This window comes from Drosophila rhopaloa, unplaced genomic scaffold (genome assembly GCF_018152115.1).
Source record: "Drosophila rhopaloa isolate 14029-0021.01 unplaced genomic scaffold, ASM1815211v1 contig_115, whole genome shotgun sequence".
Lineage (NCBI taxonomy): Eukaryota > Metazoa > Arthropoda > Insecta > Diptera > Drosophilidae > Drosophila > Drosophila rhopaloa.
In genome coordinates, this window is record NW_025334990.1 from 1,224,586 (window position 1) to 1,245,472 (window position 20,887).

General features: G+C 38.0%; 2 protein-coding genes across 2 annotated transcripts; both read left to right on the forward strand.

Moving 5' to 3' along the window:
- The first annotated feature begins 90 nt into the window (after window positions 1-90).
- LOC108045719 lies at window positions 91-9,160 on the forward strand. The gene is given in 12 exon segments (XM_044461029.1): window positions 91-236; window positions 1,935-2,186; window positions 2,189-2,338; window positions 2,682-2,804; window positions 3,505-3,659; window positions 4,713-4,856; window positions 4,912-5,041; window positions 5,580-5,821; window positions 7,047-7,190; window positions 7,249-7,341; window positions 8,198-8,347; window positions 8,412-9,160. Coding segments are annotated over 11 exon segments (1,509 nt in total). The 5' UTR covers window positions 91-236; window positions 1,935-2,143; the 3' UTR covers window positions 8,547-9,160.
- A 617-nt stretch (window positions 9,161-9,777) lies between these two features.
- LOC108048302 (NADH dehydrogenase [ubiquinone] 1 alpha subcomplex subunit 11) lies at window positions 9,778-10,801 on the forward strand. The gene is made up of 4 exons (XM_017128853.1): window positions 9,778-9,856; window positions 10,041-10,303; window positions 10,361-10,455; window positions 10,521-10,801. Exons 2-4 carry the CDS (start codon window positions 10,047-10,049, stop codon window positions 10,685-10,687), a joined length of 519 nt encoding a protein of 172 aa, XP_016984342.1. The 5' UTR covers window positions 9,778-9,856; window positions 10,041-10,046; the 3' UTR covers window positions 10,688-10,801.
- Window positions 10,802-20,887: the final 10,086 nt, after the last annotated feature.

Consider the following 20,887-nt stretch of genomic DNA (forward strand, 5'->3'; position numbering starts at 1 on the left):
ATTGAAGAGCGGTGGAAATGCATTATTTGTTGCGACCGACTGGATAGTATCGATAACAACACAGTATCGACTGGCGGGCAGTGCTGCCCATCTCCCTTCGTCCGTCTGAAAAATCAATTTTTACTGCTGCTGCTTTCTTCGTGGCAAAGAAATTTATAACGACAAACAAACAGTTTGAAATTAGCCGTAATTAGATAAGAAAACGAATTTTGAAATTTAGTCAAATAACAATACTGGTAAATATATAATGTAAAAGTGTTTCGGAACTTGAGAAGAATGCCAAGGACATAGGGTGCGAAATCTCCACGCTTTGAATTTATAATTTTAAAAATAAGTGATGAGTCTTAAGACGAACGGCATTGAACCCAATTACAATGCCGTACCTCCAAAAATAAAAGCGTTAAGAGCACTTGCCGAAAATCAGAGGTTGCCAAGAAAATAAAAATAAAAATCCAGGTGCCCAAATAAAAAAAGCTACAATAGTGAAAATAGCAGAAGTGCACGTTTAAACAATTTTACTTTCGCCGTTTGCCAGTCAGTGCGTTTGAAAGCGAAATGGAAATTGTTGGGAAAACTCATTATACTTAGCAGTGGTTGTGTATGCGTGCGTGATAACAAGAGAGGAGAAGCTGCGAGTTGGAAATATCAAAACATGAAAATTTCGCATATGTACGTACAGTGGTGGTTAACACGTTAGCAGTGTTTTTGCTGATATTTACTGTTTTTGCTGATACTTATTTTTTTGTTGTATGCTTAATAATCTTAGTGCCCGTTAATGATAAACAAATTCAGTTAACTCATATAAGCCAAATACATTTATTTACCGATGCTAAAACTAAAAAAGTCAATTTACCCTTACTATGTATTTGAATCCCGAACAATGATGCAAGCCTGATAAATTGAGTTTAAATTACTTAATATTTTGGATAGCTTTTGGACATTACACTTGTACCCTTGCAACGAAAGAACAATTCGTTTTGATATATAAATGTATGAATCGCAAGAGTTACACTAGCAGGCTGAACTTATTAAAAATATTGTTAATCATATTGTCAGTTTTGATTTTTCTAATAATTGTAAAATTTAAAGTTATTTCTGCATTAAACCGAGTTCAACTCTTTATTTGACCAAAATGGCGACATCATAAAATTATTAATTACAAGCTTTCTATCTGATTGAATCTTTACTTACTGGGGTGCTAAAAAAATAAATTTTAACAGAATTTTGGAACGACAAAATTGTCTTCGAACTTATAGGGCAATTCTAAAATTATAAAGTTTTGACTGCGGCTGTATGTTTGGCGGACAGCTCTCGGAAATTCCCGGTGCAGGCCCAAGCTGCAAATCACTTTGTCGCACTCATTATACTGTCTGATCTAATATTGCCGCAAAAATAAAGGAAAATAATGTTCGAAGAAGATTATGAGGAAGAGAGCGCCCGACTAGCTTTCGTCGTGTCGGGGTCTTCTGAACTGATCTGCCGAAAATTGGCTAATAGTTTCAAAAATTTGCCTGCCAGTTCGGGAACAACATTCGAACTTTGCGTAAGCACTCGCTCTGTCCAGTTCCCAGGTCCCCTGCATCCAGGAAGCATTATCCAAAGCGAAATCAAAACGTTTTTTGGAGAAGCATTCAATATTATTTATGCGGTTATTAATTTGAAGAGCCCCTGTGATTTGTGTGCTAAGAAAAGTGAAAACAATAAAGAATTATTAGACGGGCCGAAAAGAGCGAATTGCGCGAGCTAAAAATAAAAAAGATCGGGACCGCTATTTATGTAATAAACTTTTTTGTTTTCCCGCAACAATATTTAAACGTATACAGCATTTTGCGCTGTGATTCGTGACCAGTGATGTGAACACAACTTTAACTAAGGGCCGAACCGGTCAACTGAAGCGTGTAACCAACCACATTATGCATCTATGTATCTTTCAGATAATGCTTTAAACGTACAGAAACCAACTAACCAACATGAGCCAATGTCAAAGTTAACCAAAAACTGGAAACACATCGCATAGTCAACAGCTCGCAGAGAGCCACCAACGAACCAATCAGGAATATATAAGGAGAGTTGCCTTAGGATCTAGCTTTAGCCACCACAAATAGCCAAACGAAACAGAACCGAGATTTTAACCGACCGCAAAATGCCCGCAACAGCCACGTCGAAGCAGCGACCTCCGGTCGTCGAGGAGGGATGACGCCCAAGAAGACCGCCCTGATCATCGTCACCGTGATCGGATGCGTCGCCATCCTGTGGCCGAAGGTCTTCCATCCCATGATGTTCGGAGGGGTTCCGCCGCCCAAGCAAACCGTCAAGGATCAGCGAGCATCCCCCGGCGGTGAGTTATCATATTTTATTTATTTTAGATTAAACTCTTATAGGCGAATCATCCAAAGGATCCACGATTTTATCAAGAGAATTTAAAAAATTAAATATAAAAAAACAGTGTTTAAAACCTTATAAAAAAACACTTTAGAAAAAAATAAATATATTTTAAAACTAACTTTTCATTATTTGTTCTTAAAGCTAAAAAACTAATTTGTAAAAACTAGTTTCCTTTATTTTTAGTATTACCAGCTTTTACTCATGTGTTCTTTCATTATTTTTCAAATACATTTATAATTTAATTTTTATTTTCGTGTGTGGGTTTTGTTTTTATGTGTGCGCTGTTGATGTTGTAGGATGTTGTGACGTCGTGCTTGACAGGGAGCAGTTCATGAATGTCTCGAAGAAGGACACTGTCGAGGAGCCCTTTGGTCCGCATTTGTACCGCAAACAAATCAATGTTTACACGGGCGAAATAAGTATGTGGCGCAACGTTGTTCTATTAATTTCTTTCACTAACCGTGTTCGGCTTTAAAATCAAACAAAAAAGCTTTACTAACGATCTAACGTTTTCCATCTTATCGAGTAAGTCATCACCTTTTATCACCTTTTAGAATTCTGGTTTCGAATATGAACGACAGGTGATTCAAACATATATAAGTTTTTTACTCGTCGAATACCATATTTGTCCACAATTTTCACACTTGTAAGAAATAAAACTTTATTACAATAGATAACTCCAAAACATATTTGAAAGGTTCCTTTACAAAAGTAACCGTTTTTATGAGGTCTATAAAGTATAAATATATTTTTCACCATTTTTACTAGAAATTCGGTAGGGCAATCATATTTCGTAACTTAAATATTATCATTATTCCTTGAGCTTGTTCTTTTTTTAGAATTTGAATAGTAATATAAAAGAGAAGTATTGTTAGTACGTTATTTGCATTCAAGTTATAAGTTAGTATGTCCTTAATATTTAGATGATTAATAAAATAAAATTTAAAGTTTTGTTTTTTAAAAGAAAGGCTAAAGCCAAAAAGCGAACTTTTAGCAGATGAATTTTCAGAAAGTTAACAGATAAAATGTATAACCACTGTTTCTAACCAAATTTCGTTTTCTACCATTTAACGTTCAAGAGTAATGCATGGCTAATCAATAAATCCGTAATCTTGCCAGGTCTGCGCCAGGAGCGTCCAGCCCACCTGCATCCGGAATCCATATACCAGGCCATGCGAGAGCGGGGTCGCGCCATTCCCGCCACGCCCACAGTTCCGATCGTGGAGCGGAAAAGTTCACCCAGTAATCCGCCTCCGCGGATCGTGGAGGGACGGGTAAGTTACGCGATAACCACACGGTTTGCATTTTCTCCGGATGATAAATCCACAATTATATATTTCGGCGGCTGTGGTCGCAATGATTATGATGAGACACATCCGCGCTCGCGTTGGAAGTCATTTATAAATAGCCGAAACGTTTATTTTATTTGGACTCGGGTTTTTGTTTTTATGACACTGCACGCAAATTGAAGGCAAAAGACAGCGCTAAAGAAAACACAAAAAGAATCTGTAAAGGATGAGTGGGAGATCGGCCGAATGTGCTTCTACATATTGAACTTGTGCCAAATTCAATGCGCCAGTTCCAATTCGCTCTCGTCTATACCAACAAGATGGTCGAAATAGCCGAAGAGCACAAATCAGCTGTACGCTGCCCATGTCAAAATACATCGGAGCGGATACGTGATTTTTATGATTACAGGTGAAAATCACAAGAATTACGACTATGTTTGCCAATAAAATGTTTGCAATGTCTGCCACTGCATATAATTTATATTGACGGCGTAGTAAAAACCATTTATCAGTTAAATCTAGATATACACTTTTTAAAAATGGATCAATTTTTTTCGATTCTAGTTTAGACTGATTTCTTTCGGACTAATACAAACAATTCAGATTTTTTTCATCCACACTTAAAGAGGATGTGAGAGCAACGTTCCTGAAAAGAAACTTAAATTTATCATGAATCGATTTTGAATTTTGGTGGGTCCACTAACAAATATATTACTCTTAATATTTTTACATAGCCCCTTGAATATATTTAAATAATATCTTAAGACCTCTGAAAAAAATTTAATTTGTATTCAAATATTATCTATACAAAACAAGTTTCCCAACCGTAACTGTAACTTTACTTTAACAAGGTCTTGTATTCAGTACCATGTCCTCCTATCTTAGGTATAATTTTGAAAACTATAGTAATGGCAATAATAAATACTATAGACCTTTCCAACTTTTTTTGTGAGACATGTACTAAATTGCCCACTAGTTTGTTTTTATCAGGTGGTTACTATTAATTATTTAATGACTATAATTTATTTCATTTTCCAGCCGGGACCCATTCCTGGGATGCGTCCACCCATGGGAGCCGGAGCACTGCACCAACCGCAGCAGAGAGGCGGCAGTAGCATGGGATTCCTGATGCCACTTTACACGATCGGAATCGTAGTGTTCTTCGGCTACACATTGATGAAGGTGAGTCCATAAATATGACCATAATAAAGCAAAAAGTTAACTCTCTTCCTCTTAGATAATGTTCAAGAAACAAGTTCCCAATGATCCGTACGGACCAGCACCTTCGAATCCTGCCTTCCGCCAGGAGGTCTTCGGACAACAGAACCACAGCCAGGTGGAGGAAATAGGAAATAACAGCAAATTGGGTGAGTGCCAGTCCGATCCGGATCTGATCTTCTGGATTGTTACACTCGTAGTTCGACACACACTAGCCACCGCACTCACTAGTCGATCCTAACCGAAAAACTCATTTTGTACTCTTCTGCTTCCGCCCACGCACTCCAAAAATCATCCTACGATATAAGGCTGGCGAGAGCATCAGACAAGTAAGCCAGATGGTTCCGATGACCATAGAGTTCCGTTCATATCTTCAGTTTCTAGACCTCGACGAAGGCCTTTTGATTTTTGAAATATGTCCTCCTCATTTGGTTTAGTATCGTAGCGAATATGTGTTTCTATTCATTTACTTAGATGTACTTATTCTAGATGTTGTGAAAACTATATGTATTTACTAACCCCAAATCAATCACGCCTCCATGGATTGAGTCATGCCCCCTCACTTTCATTTTATATTTTGTTGCCACTCCCACCCGTGTAAATACACCTTTAGTTTCGTTAGTCTCGTTTGACCTCTCTCGGCCCTGATTATGAAACTCAAAGCCAAATCGTACGCCAATTTTATAGGAGCTGCCGCAGCCGCCGTGAAGTCGCCGGTCGCCAAGGACACCGAAAAGGAGCTCCTGAACGCCAGTCTGTCGGCCACCGAGGTGGCCAGCAGCCTGTCCACCTCGCTGAAGCAGCTCCAGCAGCAGAAGGAGGCCGAGCAGCTGATGGAGATCGAGAAGCTGCGCCAGAAGCTCGAGAACACGGAGCGGGCGATGGCCCAGTTGGTGGCCGAAATGAACACCGATCAGTATGAGGCAAAGGTTAGCATCGACATCGCCATCGACATGTGGACACCCGACACGGATACAGCTAATGATACCGATTACCGATTCAGATACATTTAGTACATCACCGTAGTGCATTTAGTTGGCCATCGTGCGCCGTTCGCCATCATTTTAATAATATTTCTGTCCTTTTTGTGTTCTCATTTTCAAGATGATTGCCATGAAGTTTCTCAAGCGGCAGCCAAACTTCTAAGACAAAAATAACCATCATTCAGTTCACATAGAATCAGACCAGTAAACAGACCAAAATCAGACCAACAACTCAGATCACAACTAAGTACAAGCCAGCAAATAGATTGTTTTGACTGTTTTGGTTTCTAGTGGATAGCTGAATCCTCGGAATGGTTTCTTTCTGCTCCCCGCTCCCTGCCCCGACATCCCAGTTCTTATGTGTATATCCTGTTTGCTATCACTATTGCTATCTCTAATATTTCTAACAAGTGCATGGATCGCGGACTTCTCCCGACTCTGTCTCTGTTTTAACCTGCTTGTCTGCTGTCGGCATGCGATATACTTCCATATCCTTCCACCTACTATCACTATACTAACGAACCCCGTCTGAATGTGTATGCATCTGAGTACTCTCACTCTCAACTAAACTCTTTTGATGGGGACATATTTTACGATTCAAGCAAGTCTTTTTCGAAATCTATTCGAACACTTTCTCTAACGACCGAAACATCACATTGCCAATTAAGATAATCGCAAACCTCATTCCATCGTTTAAGCTACAGAAACTACTATATAAATATTCACTCTCTGTCGTTTCTACGTTTTTCATGTTTCGTTTCTCACAAACGTGTGTGTAAAACCAAAACAAAATCAAATTTTTTGGGCTTAGTCGTTACGGCCATACAAGGTTTGATAGACGCGGCCGACGAGCAATTGAATGGCCAAGACAAGCAGAGGGCGACGAGCGATACTGAAACTGATTCGAATAAGGTTAGAGACCGTCAAAGGGTCCGGCACGGCAATCCTTGAACATATCTCCCGGATGCACGCGTGTGTCCGGGCACTTAATCTTTTTGTTTGTTAACCAAGATCCTTCGACTAATTGAGTTTTGTTGCGTTTCACCTAACCACAACGAATTGAAGTAATTAAAGCGTTTATTATTTTACGTTTGAGGCTGTAGAATTGCTTAGATCTCAGATTCTTCTGCTGCCTGTCGAGAGTGTGTTCTAACCCTTGTATCCCATGCAGAAAAACGACAACGAAAAAACGAGAGAGCAACTAGACAAGCAGGACATCCTTTCCAACGGACATGCAAACACCGACCAAAATCCGGAGACGGCGGCGAAGGGAGGCAGGAAGCGCCGGGATCTGAGCGCTGAGCGGGAACTAACGGTAGGCCATATCATATTGCACATTGCACCTGTAGATCTGTTCACGTAAATAATCGCAGGTACTGGGCATGGAGTTAACAGCCAGTTGCGAGGGCGGCCACAAGTGGACTGGACGCCCTCCAACGCCTGTTTTCCGAGCGCCAAGCGAACATGTAAGTGCCACCGCCGCACACCCCAATCAGTTCCCAACTAATCGTCCTAGCACTAACTTCAAGTGATCTTCTATGACTGATTGCGTGCCAACAAATTGTCCTCTTACATATGGTTTATAACTGTTCCAATAACACTATTCTACATCAAGCATAGACAATGTTTGATGTTTTCCTTATTGATTGAAATTCCGCGGGCTTCACTTCCTCTCAATTTTCCAAAACTTTGTAATCAATATATATCATTAATCAATATTAGTTTTAAAAACCCTTAAAACCGATTTACGATTTACTCCAATGACGAAAGTTGAGTTATAAATTGGTAATTTATGTTACTTATCTGTTTTCATGTATATTTTATGTTGTAATTTGAATTCTGGGTAACCGAATACATTACTCAGTTTTTTAATTTTGCGAAGCTTTAGCATCTATATTAACAAAGGAATCTCTATAAGGAGTATGTGGAAACGGAAAAAGATTATATTTTTAGTAAAACTATCCCTAAAAATAGTACAACAAAAATGTTAAAATTTGTCCATCTCAAGAAAATTGCCAATTTAATATTGTAAGATAATAATAATAACAAATAATATTCCTTGTAAAAGGTGTATTACTCTTATAAGAGTATTTATAAAAATATCATACCAATTTATCATTTAAATGTGTTGCTAAGAAGTTTATAAAAACCTGGTCGTTAAACAAAGAACCCAAGTCTTGAATAATGTATAAAATGCGGGAAATATTTTTATTTTTTTTTATTTTTAGAGTTAAGAAATTTAACCCTTTGCTGCACAATAATTTTTTTGCTTTTCAATAGGCTAGGCCCGAAATAATAAGTTTAATCCTTCCCCAATTTCAGTCCAAATTGGAAGAAATTTTGCCAGAGCCGCAGTCCATTTACTTGGAAGGCGCTTTGGCACATGAGTCTCAGATTTTGGTGGCCGACTCCCAAATCAAACGCGAAGAGGTCTACGACTCCGAGCTCAATGGATCAGCCGAGGAACCAGCCGTAAGGACATGGCCTTCTTATAGACTCTGCCCTGCGACTAACTCACCCTATCTTTCTTTTTCAGATCATTCTTAGCAGCAGAATGACATTATCATTGATTAATTTGGACGCAAATCAACAAAATGGAAATGCAGGCAAATCCGCAGTGGAAAGTCCCCTGGCTGATGACATCGAAATAATTGGACACGACGAGCAGTAGACAAAGATGTATACTAAGTGTATACCGATCGAATTTTATATATTTTGGCAATGATAATGACTTGATTCAGAGGAAAATATTGCAAAGGGCCGAGTGAAATTTCGTTGCTAATTTCGTTTTACGACGAACACTATGACTGATTAACACGAAACAGAGTTGCCAATAATTTGATATCTAATTTGTATATACATATTGTATGTTTTGATATCTTTGTTTTGATTTTAAAACGCCAAAGTTTTGTCTGCCTTCAAAAACACACAAACCCTGTCTTTCTGCTCTTATAAAACTATTCTCATTTTCGGTCAAACTTAATCCTACTTGCATGCACGAAATCTCTCTCGATTAGGAAAATGCGGTCTTTGTGAACTGCAAGATTTTATGTGAATACTGTTTGTTGAAACTCAATGCAAAAACTAGTCTACCATTAAGCTAAGCGCATATGTATTTCAAACCGCATCGTCTATTATTGTGAACTCTTCGCATCAAAACCCTGTAGTTACTTGGCCAGAAAAATTACTCAAACAGATCCGATCGATTGCACCTTATGATTAAACAACTAAAGTTAGTGCCACAGCGTTTGTGAACCTAGTATAATAAATATATTGAAAACGGAACTTGTTATGGAAATGTGTTTTAATCAAAAGAAAAACTGAACGACTTTTTCCCACCAACTAAAAAATCAAATAATGGTAATTTACAAAGTTTTTGATTTTAAAGATGGAGAGGAACTCCAGGTGAAATTCCTGAAAGTTTTAAGAAAACATTTGTGGTTATTTTTGTTTAAGGCAAGACGAAGAAGCAAAAAGTATTAAACACTACTGATACTACATTTGGGACTACTAGTCAATAAATCCGATTAAATCTATACAATAAATTAATGACGGATTTATGAAGTAATTTCAACGGAGCAATTTCATCGCATTTTTAATAAATGATTTTCTCTTTATATTCATTATCTTGATTTCTATGGCTTATAGATATATTTAGGAAGACACAACTTAAGTTTTACAACTTTTGTTTTAATACTTTCTGTTCCATATATATTAATTTAGTATCATCATATTACATTTACATTGTTGTTTTGTTCTATTTATTTATTTGTATTATTTTAAAGCATATTTGAAATATAGCGCTTATTGATAAGCTATGTTATAAATAAAGTTTTGAAATAAACAGCCCAACAACATACTGATTAACAGAATGCGCCTAACAGCACAAACTTTGACTTTTTCCCTCCGCGCGAATGTAGACACTGGCCATCAGCTGTTTTTTGTCAATCTTTACCACAAAAATTACGTAAATTTCGGCAGGTTAGTAAATTTATGTTTATTCCTCGATAATTGGGATGGCCTTTCCTCAAAGTAACACCCGATTTGGTGGCAGATATATCGGGAAGCGGTTGATACTGCTACGAAGGGCCAAAAGGGCTATGGATGCTCCGATTTTGGTTCATTTTGTTCTTGGCTAATGTTTTTGCATCTCAATCCCGTGCAGACAACCATGTCGTTGCTCCGTTCCAAATACTACGACCATCCCGATGGCGAGGATGCCTTTGGCAAGATTGTGGCCACCAACAAGTATGCGGTCTCCGCCGGACTCGCCTGGTCCATGTTCGATGTGCTAACACTCTCCAAGCCTCAGGGCTACCTTCCCACACTGGGTCGCTTCGCCTACAACACGGGTCCGCTGATGGGCATGGCCACGGCATTTACTCTGACCACGCTGGCGGCCACGAATGCCCGCGGCAAGGACGACAAGTGAGTGCAGCAGCCATCTGTTCATCAATCCCCGGTCTTACCACATCCCAATTGCAGAATCAACTACTTGATCGGCGGTTTCGCGGCCGGTGGCGTCTTTGGAGCCTGGAAACACAACCATGTGGCTGGACTCTGCGCCGGCCTCTTCCTGGGTTAGTTGCCTTGGTGTCTGACAAGATAGAACTCATTGATTTACCCCATCTGTTACCCTCTCCAGGCATTGCTGGCGTCATCAAGAAGATGTCAATTGAGCAGGGCTGGGAGTTCTTCCCTGACACTCCTTTAAAGCAATACGGCGGTGTGAATATTGCAGAAAACGACTGGACCATCATGGCCGACCGTCCCAAGAACTGGACCACGGAGAAGAAGGAGGAGAAGGCGTAAAGCCAAGTTTCCTATGTTTAGTTTAATGGTGATTCGATGAGAGAAGGATTCGGCCGTTTCCGTTTGCCTTGCAACCGAATAAAAGCTAAGTGAGAAGTGATAATGCCACCCCAACTGTCGCCAATCCGCAGTTGTCCATTAACTCTATCTAATGGTGCCACAGGCTGGGCTTCGTTAGCCGCTGGGATATGCAAACGAGTTGAATGTGTCACAGAAACTTATCAACAGTTGGCGTGAATGAATGACGGCTCACAAGTCGCGAAGCCAAAGAGGCCAGCGAAAAAGCAACTAACCAAAACATGGGGGAAACAAGTCACGCTCACAACTCCGAGTCTTATGTGCTGCCAACAGTTTATTTCTTTATTTTCATCGGCCCATTTAAAATCCATGAATGTGCATTTACTCATGTTTGGGTCTTTTCACTTTATGTGGAGAGGTGAGTCATGCCCCGAGCATATACATATGCATGTCCATAGGTCTAAAATGCCGTCTTGTGCATACTAATGCTGGCTGCTAAGCATTTTCCATTGGCCTTTGGAATAGGAATCAATCGATTGAATCTGACCAGCCCACAGAAATTCTCTTGGAGCCATCCAAGCAGAACTGAGGTTTTGCCAATTTCTACCTTAACCTTTGCCAACCACAATTCTCTGACGGTTTTTGGCGGTTTATTTTTGCTGTTTCTCTTTCGGATTATATTTTGCCAGATTTATTGTTATGGCGAAAGAAAGTTGTGAGAACGAGAGGAGTGACCCTTAAGCTGGAGACCGTTAGGTCCTGGCTTTGTGTTGATGATTCTGCGCCTTATATAGGCGATGCCAATGCATTGCTGATCTTATTTAAATTGTGAGTTGGGGGAGTTTCAGACCCCAAAATAGCATTATATTCGCCACTCACCTTGATCTTTGGTACCTATCCACACCCTGCCCGGATATCCAGCGATCTAAAAACCAGTCGAGCAGCTTAGCAGCGAGCGAATTGAAGTGCGCCACAATCCGAATCTGGCTGACTCTGACTAATCTGTGGCAGCTGGCTCCACTCCACTCCAATCCACTCGGCTGCAAGCAGGCGAATCTGGTGGATGCGGCTGCCGTCATGGCTCTCAGCATGCTGGAGCATAAAATGGGGGATTTTCGCGATCGCCTCGTGATTTATGGGAGATGAATGTTGCGGGAATGACATCATCATTGGCAATTCGCCTTGGGGGATAGGAAAGAGTTTTGTGTATACGCGATGGCACCTCCTTTCTGGGGAAGCCTAAAGTTAATTAAAAGTGCAATAATTGTTTTTACTTTCATTTCCTGAACAGTCCATAAATAAATAAGGAAAAGAGATGCCCAGGAGCCAAAACGAATCGGTAGCCCTTATTCAATTTCAATTATTGTCGCCTCTAATCTCTTCGAGAATAAATAGGCTCGCGTGCCTGCAGGATCTAACACTTAAGAATATGCTTATTTCTGGCCTGGATTATTAATAATTCAACCCCTGCAAGGCGATGGAATAACGGAAAAAGGGGGCTATGGTACTCGAAAAGCTTTTTAATTAATGAAGCAGTGGACTACAAATGAGGCTGATATTTGTTATGTCAAAATATTGAATTGAAGAGTTGCCCACGGAAAAAAAAAGTCATTCTACCTTACAGTTACGGTCACAAGAATAGGATGCCGACTTGAAGAATAAAAGAGATTAGGATGACTCCGAAACATTTAAAAATAAATGGAAATAAATAAAAATTAATTTGTAAAAATTTTAAATAAAGCTAAAATTCAATTTTTAAAAAAATAAAATTTATACATTTTATTTTCGTTAAAATTAGTAAATATATGAAGGGAAAGAAACTATAAATCAAAATGTTATATTATATATTATATATATAATATGTTTTTGAAGTACAAATGATATTTTGCCTGCAATTGTGGCATATCTGAATGTGAAGTGGTCACGCAGCTGTGTGGAGAAAGGGATGGTGGTGGCAGGCGTAGGAATTGCAGTTGTGGCAAGACGCTCGTAATTAATCTTATTAGGCCCAGTGCGAATGCTCAGCTCACTGCGAATGGAGATGCGTTTTTGTGGAATTGTGCGGCGTGTAATCCTTTTAATAAAACCCGCGCGACTCAGCTCGGCGACACCACTGTCAAATTAATCACCATGACAGCGCTGCAGTTAAGTACTGCATCTGTGAATGCAACTGACTCGAAGGTTACCCAACTCCTCAGCCTCTCACAATTCTGCAATTAAAGATCGGCGCGACACAAAAGACGCATTTGTAAATGCATGTGGATGTATATTTATACCCTTGCAGAGGGTATTATAATTTTGGTCAAAAGTGTGCAACGCAGTGAAGGAGACATCTCCGACCCTATAAAGTATATATATTCTTGATCAGGATCACCTCCTGAGTTGATATAGCCATGTCCGTCTGTCCGTCTGTCCGTCTGTCTGTCCGTCTGTCTGTTTCTACGCAAACTACCCTGCAGTACCGTTCATCACCTTTTAATCGCTTTTTCATCACCAAAAATTCATCACTGCTGATTAATCGGCGATGAAACTTCATACAAATTAGTGATGAATTTAACATTGGCATGTCCTAGGAGTTAATCAGTGAAAAATTCATCACTCTTTAATCAGTAATTCATCACTCTTTTTTCAGTTTTTCATCACTCTTTAATCAGTAATTCATCACTCTTTGAACAGCGTTTACTGATGAACATGCGATGAACGAGTGATTAAAATGCGATGAAATAGTGATTAACGAGTGATGAATTACTGATTAAAGAGTGATGAATTCATCACATTTTCATCAGTAATTCATCACTCTTTAATCAGTAATTCATCGCTTTTTCATCGCATTTTCATCGCATTTTCATCGCATTTTCATCGCTTTTTCATCGCTTTTTTTCATCAGTAAAATTCATTCAGTAAATTTTCATATAAATTTCATTTTTTATTTTATTACAATATTTCATTATTATTTCATTTATTTCATTACATATAACTAATTAATTTAACTTAATTCAATCTACATATGTACGTTTTCAGTTGTCCCGGAGGTGTTGAGGATGTTTCGGTTTCCGTGCCCTTTTTTTGACTTCGTGCTTTATGTACTGGCTCTTCCTGACCAAGTATATCTGAAATAGAAAAATTATTAAAAAAATAAAAACTTACTGCGTTTTTTGTTTTGCCGCCGGCCAAGTCCAGCTTAGTTTATGCTGGCCCAACAGTTTTATTTTAAGCTTCGCCTTAAATAATGAATAAATATATTAACAGTATATGTAGGTACAGTTCAAAATAATTAATAAAATAACACTTACATAAATTTCTGATAAATTTAGTTATAAAATTTCACAAAAAATCTCAGCTTCGATCTGTTCTCTCCGTTCTCTCAAATGCAAGTGCACGTAAAAACCGCGAAAACAACTTCAGTTGAAAACAAGGGCGCCGTTAATCCTATTGTTCTTTCCTCTGCCTAATTTGTCTTTACAAGTTTCGCTTCGCGTCAAAGCAGGGTATATAAAACCATGTCCGACTATGCAAAATAATCACATAACTTTAATTCACTTAAAAAAGGAATCAATACCTTTCAAAACTATCATAATAATTTTATTTTTAAAAAGTATTTCCATAAAATAATATAATTAATAAGAATCAACGACTACAATTATGCTCATTTATTTTCAAGGGTGTATAAAGGTCGATCTGATTTTAATACATTGTCCTTCACCTCTCAGCTCATTTTATGGGGAGAGAGACAGAGTAAGAGAGGGAGATGGAAATTTTTCTGCGTTGCCTACGATCGGGGACTGAGAGTTTCGGCTCTGCCTGCGTCGCACTCGGCTCTGCCGACTTTGCCTTTGGCTCTGCCGGCGTCGCAGTCCGCTGCTGATTAAACAGTGATGAATTTTTGTAGTGATGAATTACGGAACTGCAGGGTAGTCTCTCAGTTTTAAAGCTATCGAATTCAAACTTTGCACACACCCTTCTTTCCTTTGCACGCAGTATATAAGTCGGAACGGCCGGGATCGGCCGACTATATCCTATAGCTGCCATATAACTGATTGATCGGAAATGCCATAACTTTGGTGTTTGTCAAGTTAGGAAGTTGGGACTTTCTATGGATTTTATATTTGGCCAATCAATCCGACGTACCAAATTTCATAAGGATCGGCCGACTATATCTTATAGCTGCCATATAACTGATTGATCGGAAATGCCATAACTTTGGTGTTTGTCAAGTTAGAAAGTTGTGATTTTCTGTGGGTTTTATTTTTGCCCAATCAATCCGACATATCAAATTTCATAAGGATCGGCCGACTATATCCTATAGCCGCCATATAACTGATTGATCGGAAATGCCATAACTTGGGTGTTTGTAAAGTTAGAAAGTTGGGATTTCCTATGGGTTTTATTTTTGGCAAATTAATCCGACCTACCAAATTTCATATGGATCGGCCGACTATATCCTGTAGCTGCCATATAACTGAACGATTGGAAATGCCATAACTTTGGTGTTTTTAAAGTTAGGAAGGTGGGATTTTTTATGAGTATTAAGAATGCATCATATGAATAATTTTGGAGAATATATCTTGCAGAATATTCTGCAAGGGTATTTCAACTTCGGCTCCGCCCGAAGTTAGCTTTCCTTTCTTGTTTGTATCTTTAAATCTACAAATGTGTTTATGAATATATAGCTTCGCTGCGTTTGTTGTTGCCATTCAATTGGTGTCACACCACAACGACTTGAACTATACAGTGGGAATGCTAAAAAGTGAACAAAAAAGAACTCTGGAATGGGTTTGTCTTTCGACTACCCTGTTAACACATGTAATCCATGGCAATAAGTGCTCTGGTCGGATTTAATCAAATATGGTGTTTCTTATACATTTAATACTATATAAACTTTATACATTTTTACAAACCAAATTTTATTTATTTTCAAGCTATTTACTGGATACTACAATGCTTACTTATGGTAATTATAAAACAAGTCAAACAATTCAAAAAAAATATTCAAAAAGAAAATTTTCTGTACTAAAAAAAATGTATTTGCTAAGGAATTATAAGTCTGAAGTATAATTGTTATACTTATGCGTCTTTGGATGATAACTAATTTCTCCAGCTATTATATCCAAATAGGTACATTTCTTAAGCTTTTTTTTTTGACATCACTATTTAACAATTTAAATTAATTTTATTTAATTAATGAACTTTTAAAATTAATATACAGAATTACCTTCATAATTGAACAACATATTCTCTTAGAAAAAAAAAATTGCTTGCATGGTCAGGATTAAAAGCATTTCATTTAAAATTTATATGAGATATAATCGACATCAGTTAATAATATTAAAATACACCTTTAAATTTGCGCCAATATTGAAGTATTAAATTTTTGAGATTGATATCATTTTAGGGATAGAAGGTCATTAAAAGTGGCTCGATTATAAGAAGATCTGTATGCTTTTTAATTCTAAATACAGATTTCAGGTTTAAGCGTTATAGATTTAAAGATGTTACTCATTTTGAGCCGACGTTCACTGCCTTTTGTAATAAATATAAATTATTAATTCCATCCGTTAAAGATCTTGACCACTTTTAAACAGAATATCAGCCGCCCAACGCAATAGTTTGTGATCATGATTGTCTTCCGAATCAGGGACACAATTCATCATTGGACACAAGGCATCGCGAGTTGGAGGGGAAATCTGTGGCTCGGTTTCCACAACATTTGTCTGTGTTTGGTTGCCATGACACCTCCACCTCCTCCTGCCCCCTTGAAACAGAGAACCGCCTCGTAAGATGCAAATGCAACTGCAGGCGATGGGTATATGTATATGGGTATCAGATTCACTTAACCCGATCCGCATCGGGGTCATAAGTGCAGGGTAAATAAAACATTTTACTGCCGCTGCGAACGTGCCGCTCAGAAGAACAGAAGACCAAGAGATGAAGCTGAATCCGAGGAAGACTGCGGATGGAAACAAATGAAGTGATTGAATGCGTTGCGCAGACGCAGCCGGGTGGGAGTTATGCGTACATATATGTATATATGTAAATATATGGGAAGATGGGACGGGAAGCCCCAAATGACAACAGCACGCGTTGGAGTCGCTCGAAGCGAAAGATTGATTGGATTTTTGTTTCCTTTCCGAGTTCATCAATTCAGACAATCTAAATGGAAACACTCAAAAAGAAACTCTTTTTGGTGCTGGTCGCCCGTCAATTTAACACTCCACCAAACGCATGTTCGAGTAATCGGAGATTGGATGGAAAGAGCTAGTAATCAATCAAATGTATTCTCTGGGAAACATTTCATCTTATTTTGTGCATATGATCACTAAGATCTATTACCATGCTTAAATTGATTTTTATGCAGTTATGCTTAACATAGTTGATTAAATTATGAATGATTTCTCTGTTTTTGGAAGTAAGAAACAAAATTTGGTTTGTAAACCGTTTTTTAATTCTAAAAATAATATAAAAATTGGGCTTCTGAACACCTACAAGATTTAAGTTGAATTAAAAATGCACTAAAAATAATAGATTTATGCACAAAAGGCATACTTTAAATTAAAGTTAGTATTAATTAAATATCTAAAATCTAATTTTTTACCATTAGTATGAAATATTGTTGCATTAATGATATATCTAAATATGCTTACTCATTTAATTTTCCTCAAAGAATGAAGAATAATTTCGAAATCCCCTGTTTGTAATGTGTACTTTTGATGTGAAACAGATTTCAGCCGAAAGTGTTTACTTTGTGGCGAATCGTATTTGATTTGGTAATAAAACTACATCGAATGTTGAGGGGCGTGAGCATAAACCATGCAAATATGCTGCATGGGAGTGCATAAATCAAATAGAAATTCGTCACAAGCGACAGTTCCCTTTAACCCCTGTCGATCCTCTTTACAGTCTATATAGTATGACTCTGCGCAAGACACGCAACATTTGCTGCAAATGAAGTGAGACACATGGGCCTGGGCGATGCAGCTTCAATGCCTTCGTTTCTCAGCTGGAATCGCAATTATTTTTCATTCCAAGCTGTCGGAGGGTGACTGCTCCTTTTGTTCAACTAGAGCGCAGCTCCTCTTTTCCTGTGGATTCTTTAAACTTTGTTTGCTGGACCTCTTTGGAATAATAAAGATTAACGTCGAACCTCATGATTTGGATTTGCAGCAAGCAAGTTATAAAAATATATTATACCAACTTGTTTGGTTAACTTTAAGTTGTTAAAAACCTTTCAAATTGTCATCATCTTTCTTCAAAACTATTGTTTGAAACGCTTACTCAAAAGATTTAAACATTATTTTAATGCAATTCACACAATTAAATTTGAGAAAAGATTGCCCTGGCCAATTCAACCCTTTACAGAAACTACTTGTAATATATCACAATTATTTATCTAGAAATGTAATTTTAATATTATTAAATAAAAAATTGATACATTCAAAAGATATTATAATAAAAGGAAATAAGATTAAATCGACGCTCATTTCTATTATAAATAGATTTATTCAAACGAAAAATATGAAATTGATTCCTCGACCCTCGAAAGTCATACCTATAGAGGCCCCACTGTAGTGGTCTGCTCCTCCTCGATCGCCTTGCTTTCTTCATTCTCTCACATGCATCATTCGAGGAGAACGAAGAACTGCGAGTACTCGACGGCGTCGCTGGCTGTTCAAGTGGCATTCTTCAACTGCCATTCTTCTTCCCCGATTCTCCCAATGCTGCGGCTCCCGCGTTCCCACTGTTTGAAGAGGCTTCCGTTCGGCTCTCCAGCATAATAAATCTTCGGATGGGCGGGGCAGCACTGCGATCGTGACGCATTTGAACTTTGCTTCTTATATTTTCAATCAATACAAGTCGATAAGTTCCCCCTTTCCCCACTACAAAGACTCTCTCAATTGATAACTCATAAAACTTGAGTGCGCGGAATTAATTTGAGTATGGGTAGTATTTAAATTTGATTTTTGAGTCCGAGTTTCAGACTTAAGTGTTCTTAATGGCAGCTCCATTTCCAAAAGCACTTAAATACAACATAAGACAAAATGGTAGAAACTGCGTAAAGGAAAACAAATTTAAAAGTTAAAACTCACTTTTATATTCGAATAAAAAGAATAAGTTTGTAAATTAATTAAGTCAAGCATGTCAAGCTGTAGACGAGTCATTGATCAAAAATAAGTTTTAAGAATTAAAAATAAGCAATTTTCAAGAATATATATTTACATAAATAACCCAAATTAAATCGATTTTTATTTGACTTAAAAAAAACAAAATTAAGAGATGATAGTATTTTACCCGCAAGTGTATACATATATGTACATATTTACCAAAAGTGCATTGGCCGCGCCGGCGCAAAAGAATAAAGGGAACGAACAATTTTGGAAGCTTCAAATTGTTTGACTTTTGTTCTGCCTCCCCGAGATTTTTGTGGCCCCTTAAGCTTTGCGCTTTTATTTATTTTATGCTGGCCTCTGGGAAATCTGTGCGGCGCATTATTAACAATTCCATTAATTTTTCCCCGAATCTCTTTCGGTTGCTCTAATTATGAAAATGTTCTTTATGTGGCTGCTTCAGATGGGCCCCTACTCACTCAATTGATTCAATTATGCAGAACAAATCACAGTTTTTAGATTCGGTTGCTGATCCAACGCAGAGATATGGCATTTTCAATTGCGCAATGCTGTCTAACGAATAATGCCCTCAATTTGTTCTCCTATGTTGATTAGAGGAAAATCGAATTTATTATTTATGAAATTGATTAATGAACTATGAAGCAGTTGAGCTGTAAAACGGTCTAAAAAATTTTTGGGACACTTTACAATAGCATATTAGTTTTAATTCATTACATTTCTTCAAGTTTATTTGGTAAGATGCACTTTTTGAATTCTTAAAAAAACTACTCAGACTTCCTAACATCCATACGGCTATATTTATGTGTATCTGATTGAACATAGACTGTTACCAATTTCGGATCTATGATAACTATAAATTGGTTCTTAGTTGCTGTGAGGAAAAACTTTCTTTCCTGCCAAATTGTCAGTTACCCCAACTGAGAAGGAAGTTATTCAGAGCTAACTACATAGTTTTCTGGCATGCCAAGCGAAAACAATTTTCCATGCTATACAGTAAAAGTATCTAGTATCTGGGCGATGCCATCTGAGAACGCTCCGCTCGCAATTCGATTGATTTGTCTTCCGCTTTTTTTCTGTAGCCATTCCATTCTCCCCCTTTTAAAGACACGCCCACCCAAGACCAAGACAATTGGCGTTGTGTCTTTCTTGCGGTCTGTTTGTGCCACATTTCAGCTATCTATTGAATGTGTTTTTCGGCTTCGCATGGTGGGCCCTTTTCTCCCACTACTTCACAAGATTTAATTGCGACTTTTGTACTTGTCATCGTTTGCGACTCGTTGATATCTATTGGATTGCCATCGTTTCGTTTCGTTTAGATACAAAAGTTTCCGTTTTACGGACGACGCCAAATTTGCGGTTGCTTTTTCAATTGCCGTCGTATCTGAGTATCTATGAGATTTCTTTTGTTGAACAGTTGATAGAAAAATATATGACAAACTTAGTTCTCGAGAACTCCAAAACAAATTACCTAAATTTAAGTTACTTACATAGTTATCGTGTAGCTTTAATGCACATTTTCACTGTAAACAAATATGTTCTAATTCCATTAAGTTTCTATTTTAAGCTGAATTTCTATTGTTGAGCTGAGCCATTAAAATTAATAAAAGAATCTCTTGAGTGTCAGGGCTCATTCCCCACCTTGTCGATTATCACTTTTCCACATGCCTCTCGATTTTACGGCTAACCGAGGAGATTTGTCGTTGACGACACGGACGCAGTCTGGAAGTTGGAAAAGTAATAATTGCCGAGATCACGCACAACTCTCATAAAATGTCGGTTCCGGAGGAAAGAGACGTCGAGGTGGGAGTACGTAAACAGCCGCACAGAAGTCGTGTGAGGGAGAAGTGAATTCTATTTGGGTCAAAATTATCCACAGTGCGGTGCAGTACATCCCCCGACAATGGATCTCTATAAATCATGACCCTGCGTCACGTCGGTTAATGTCATTAAAATTCGAAACAAATCAAAACCTTTTCCACTAATGTAAAGTTTACAAAATATATTGCAGTTTCCATTTTCATGTTTATAGAGTGTCAGGCGATAGAATTTATTGCCAGCC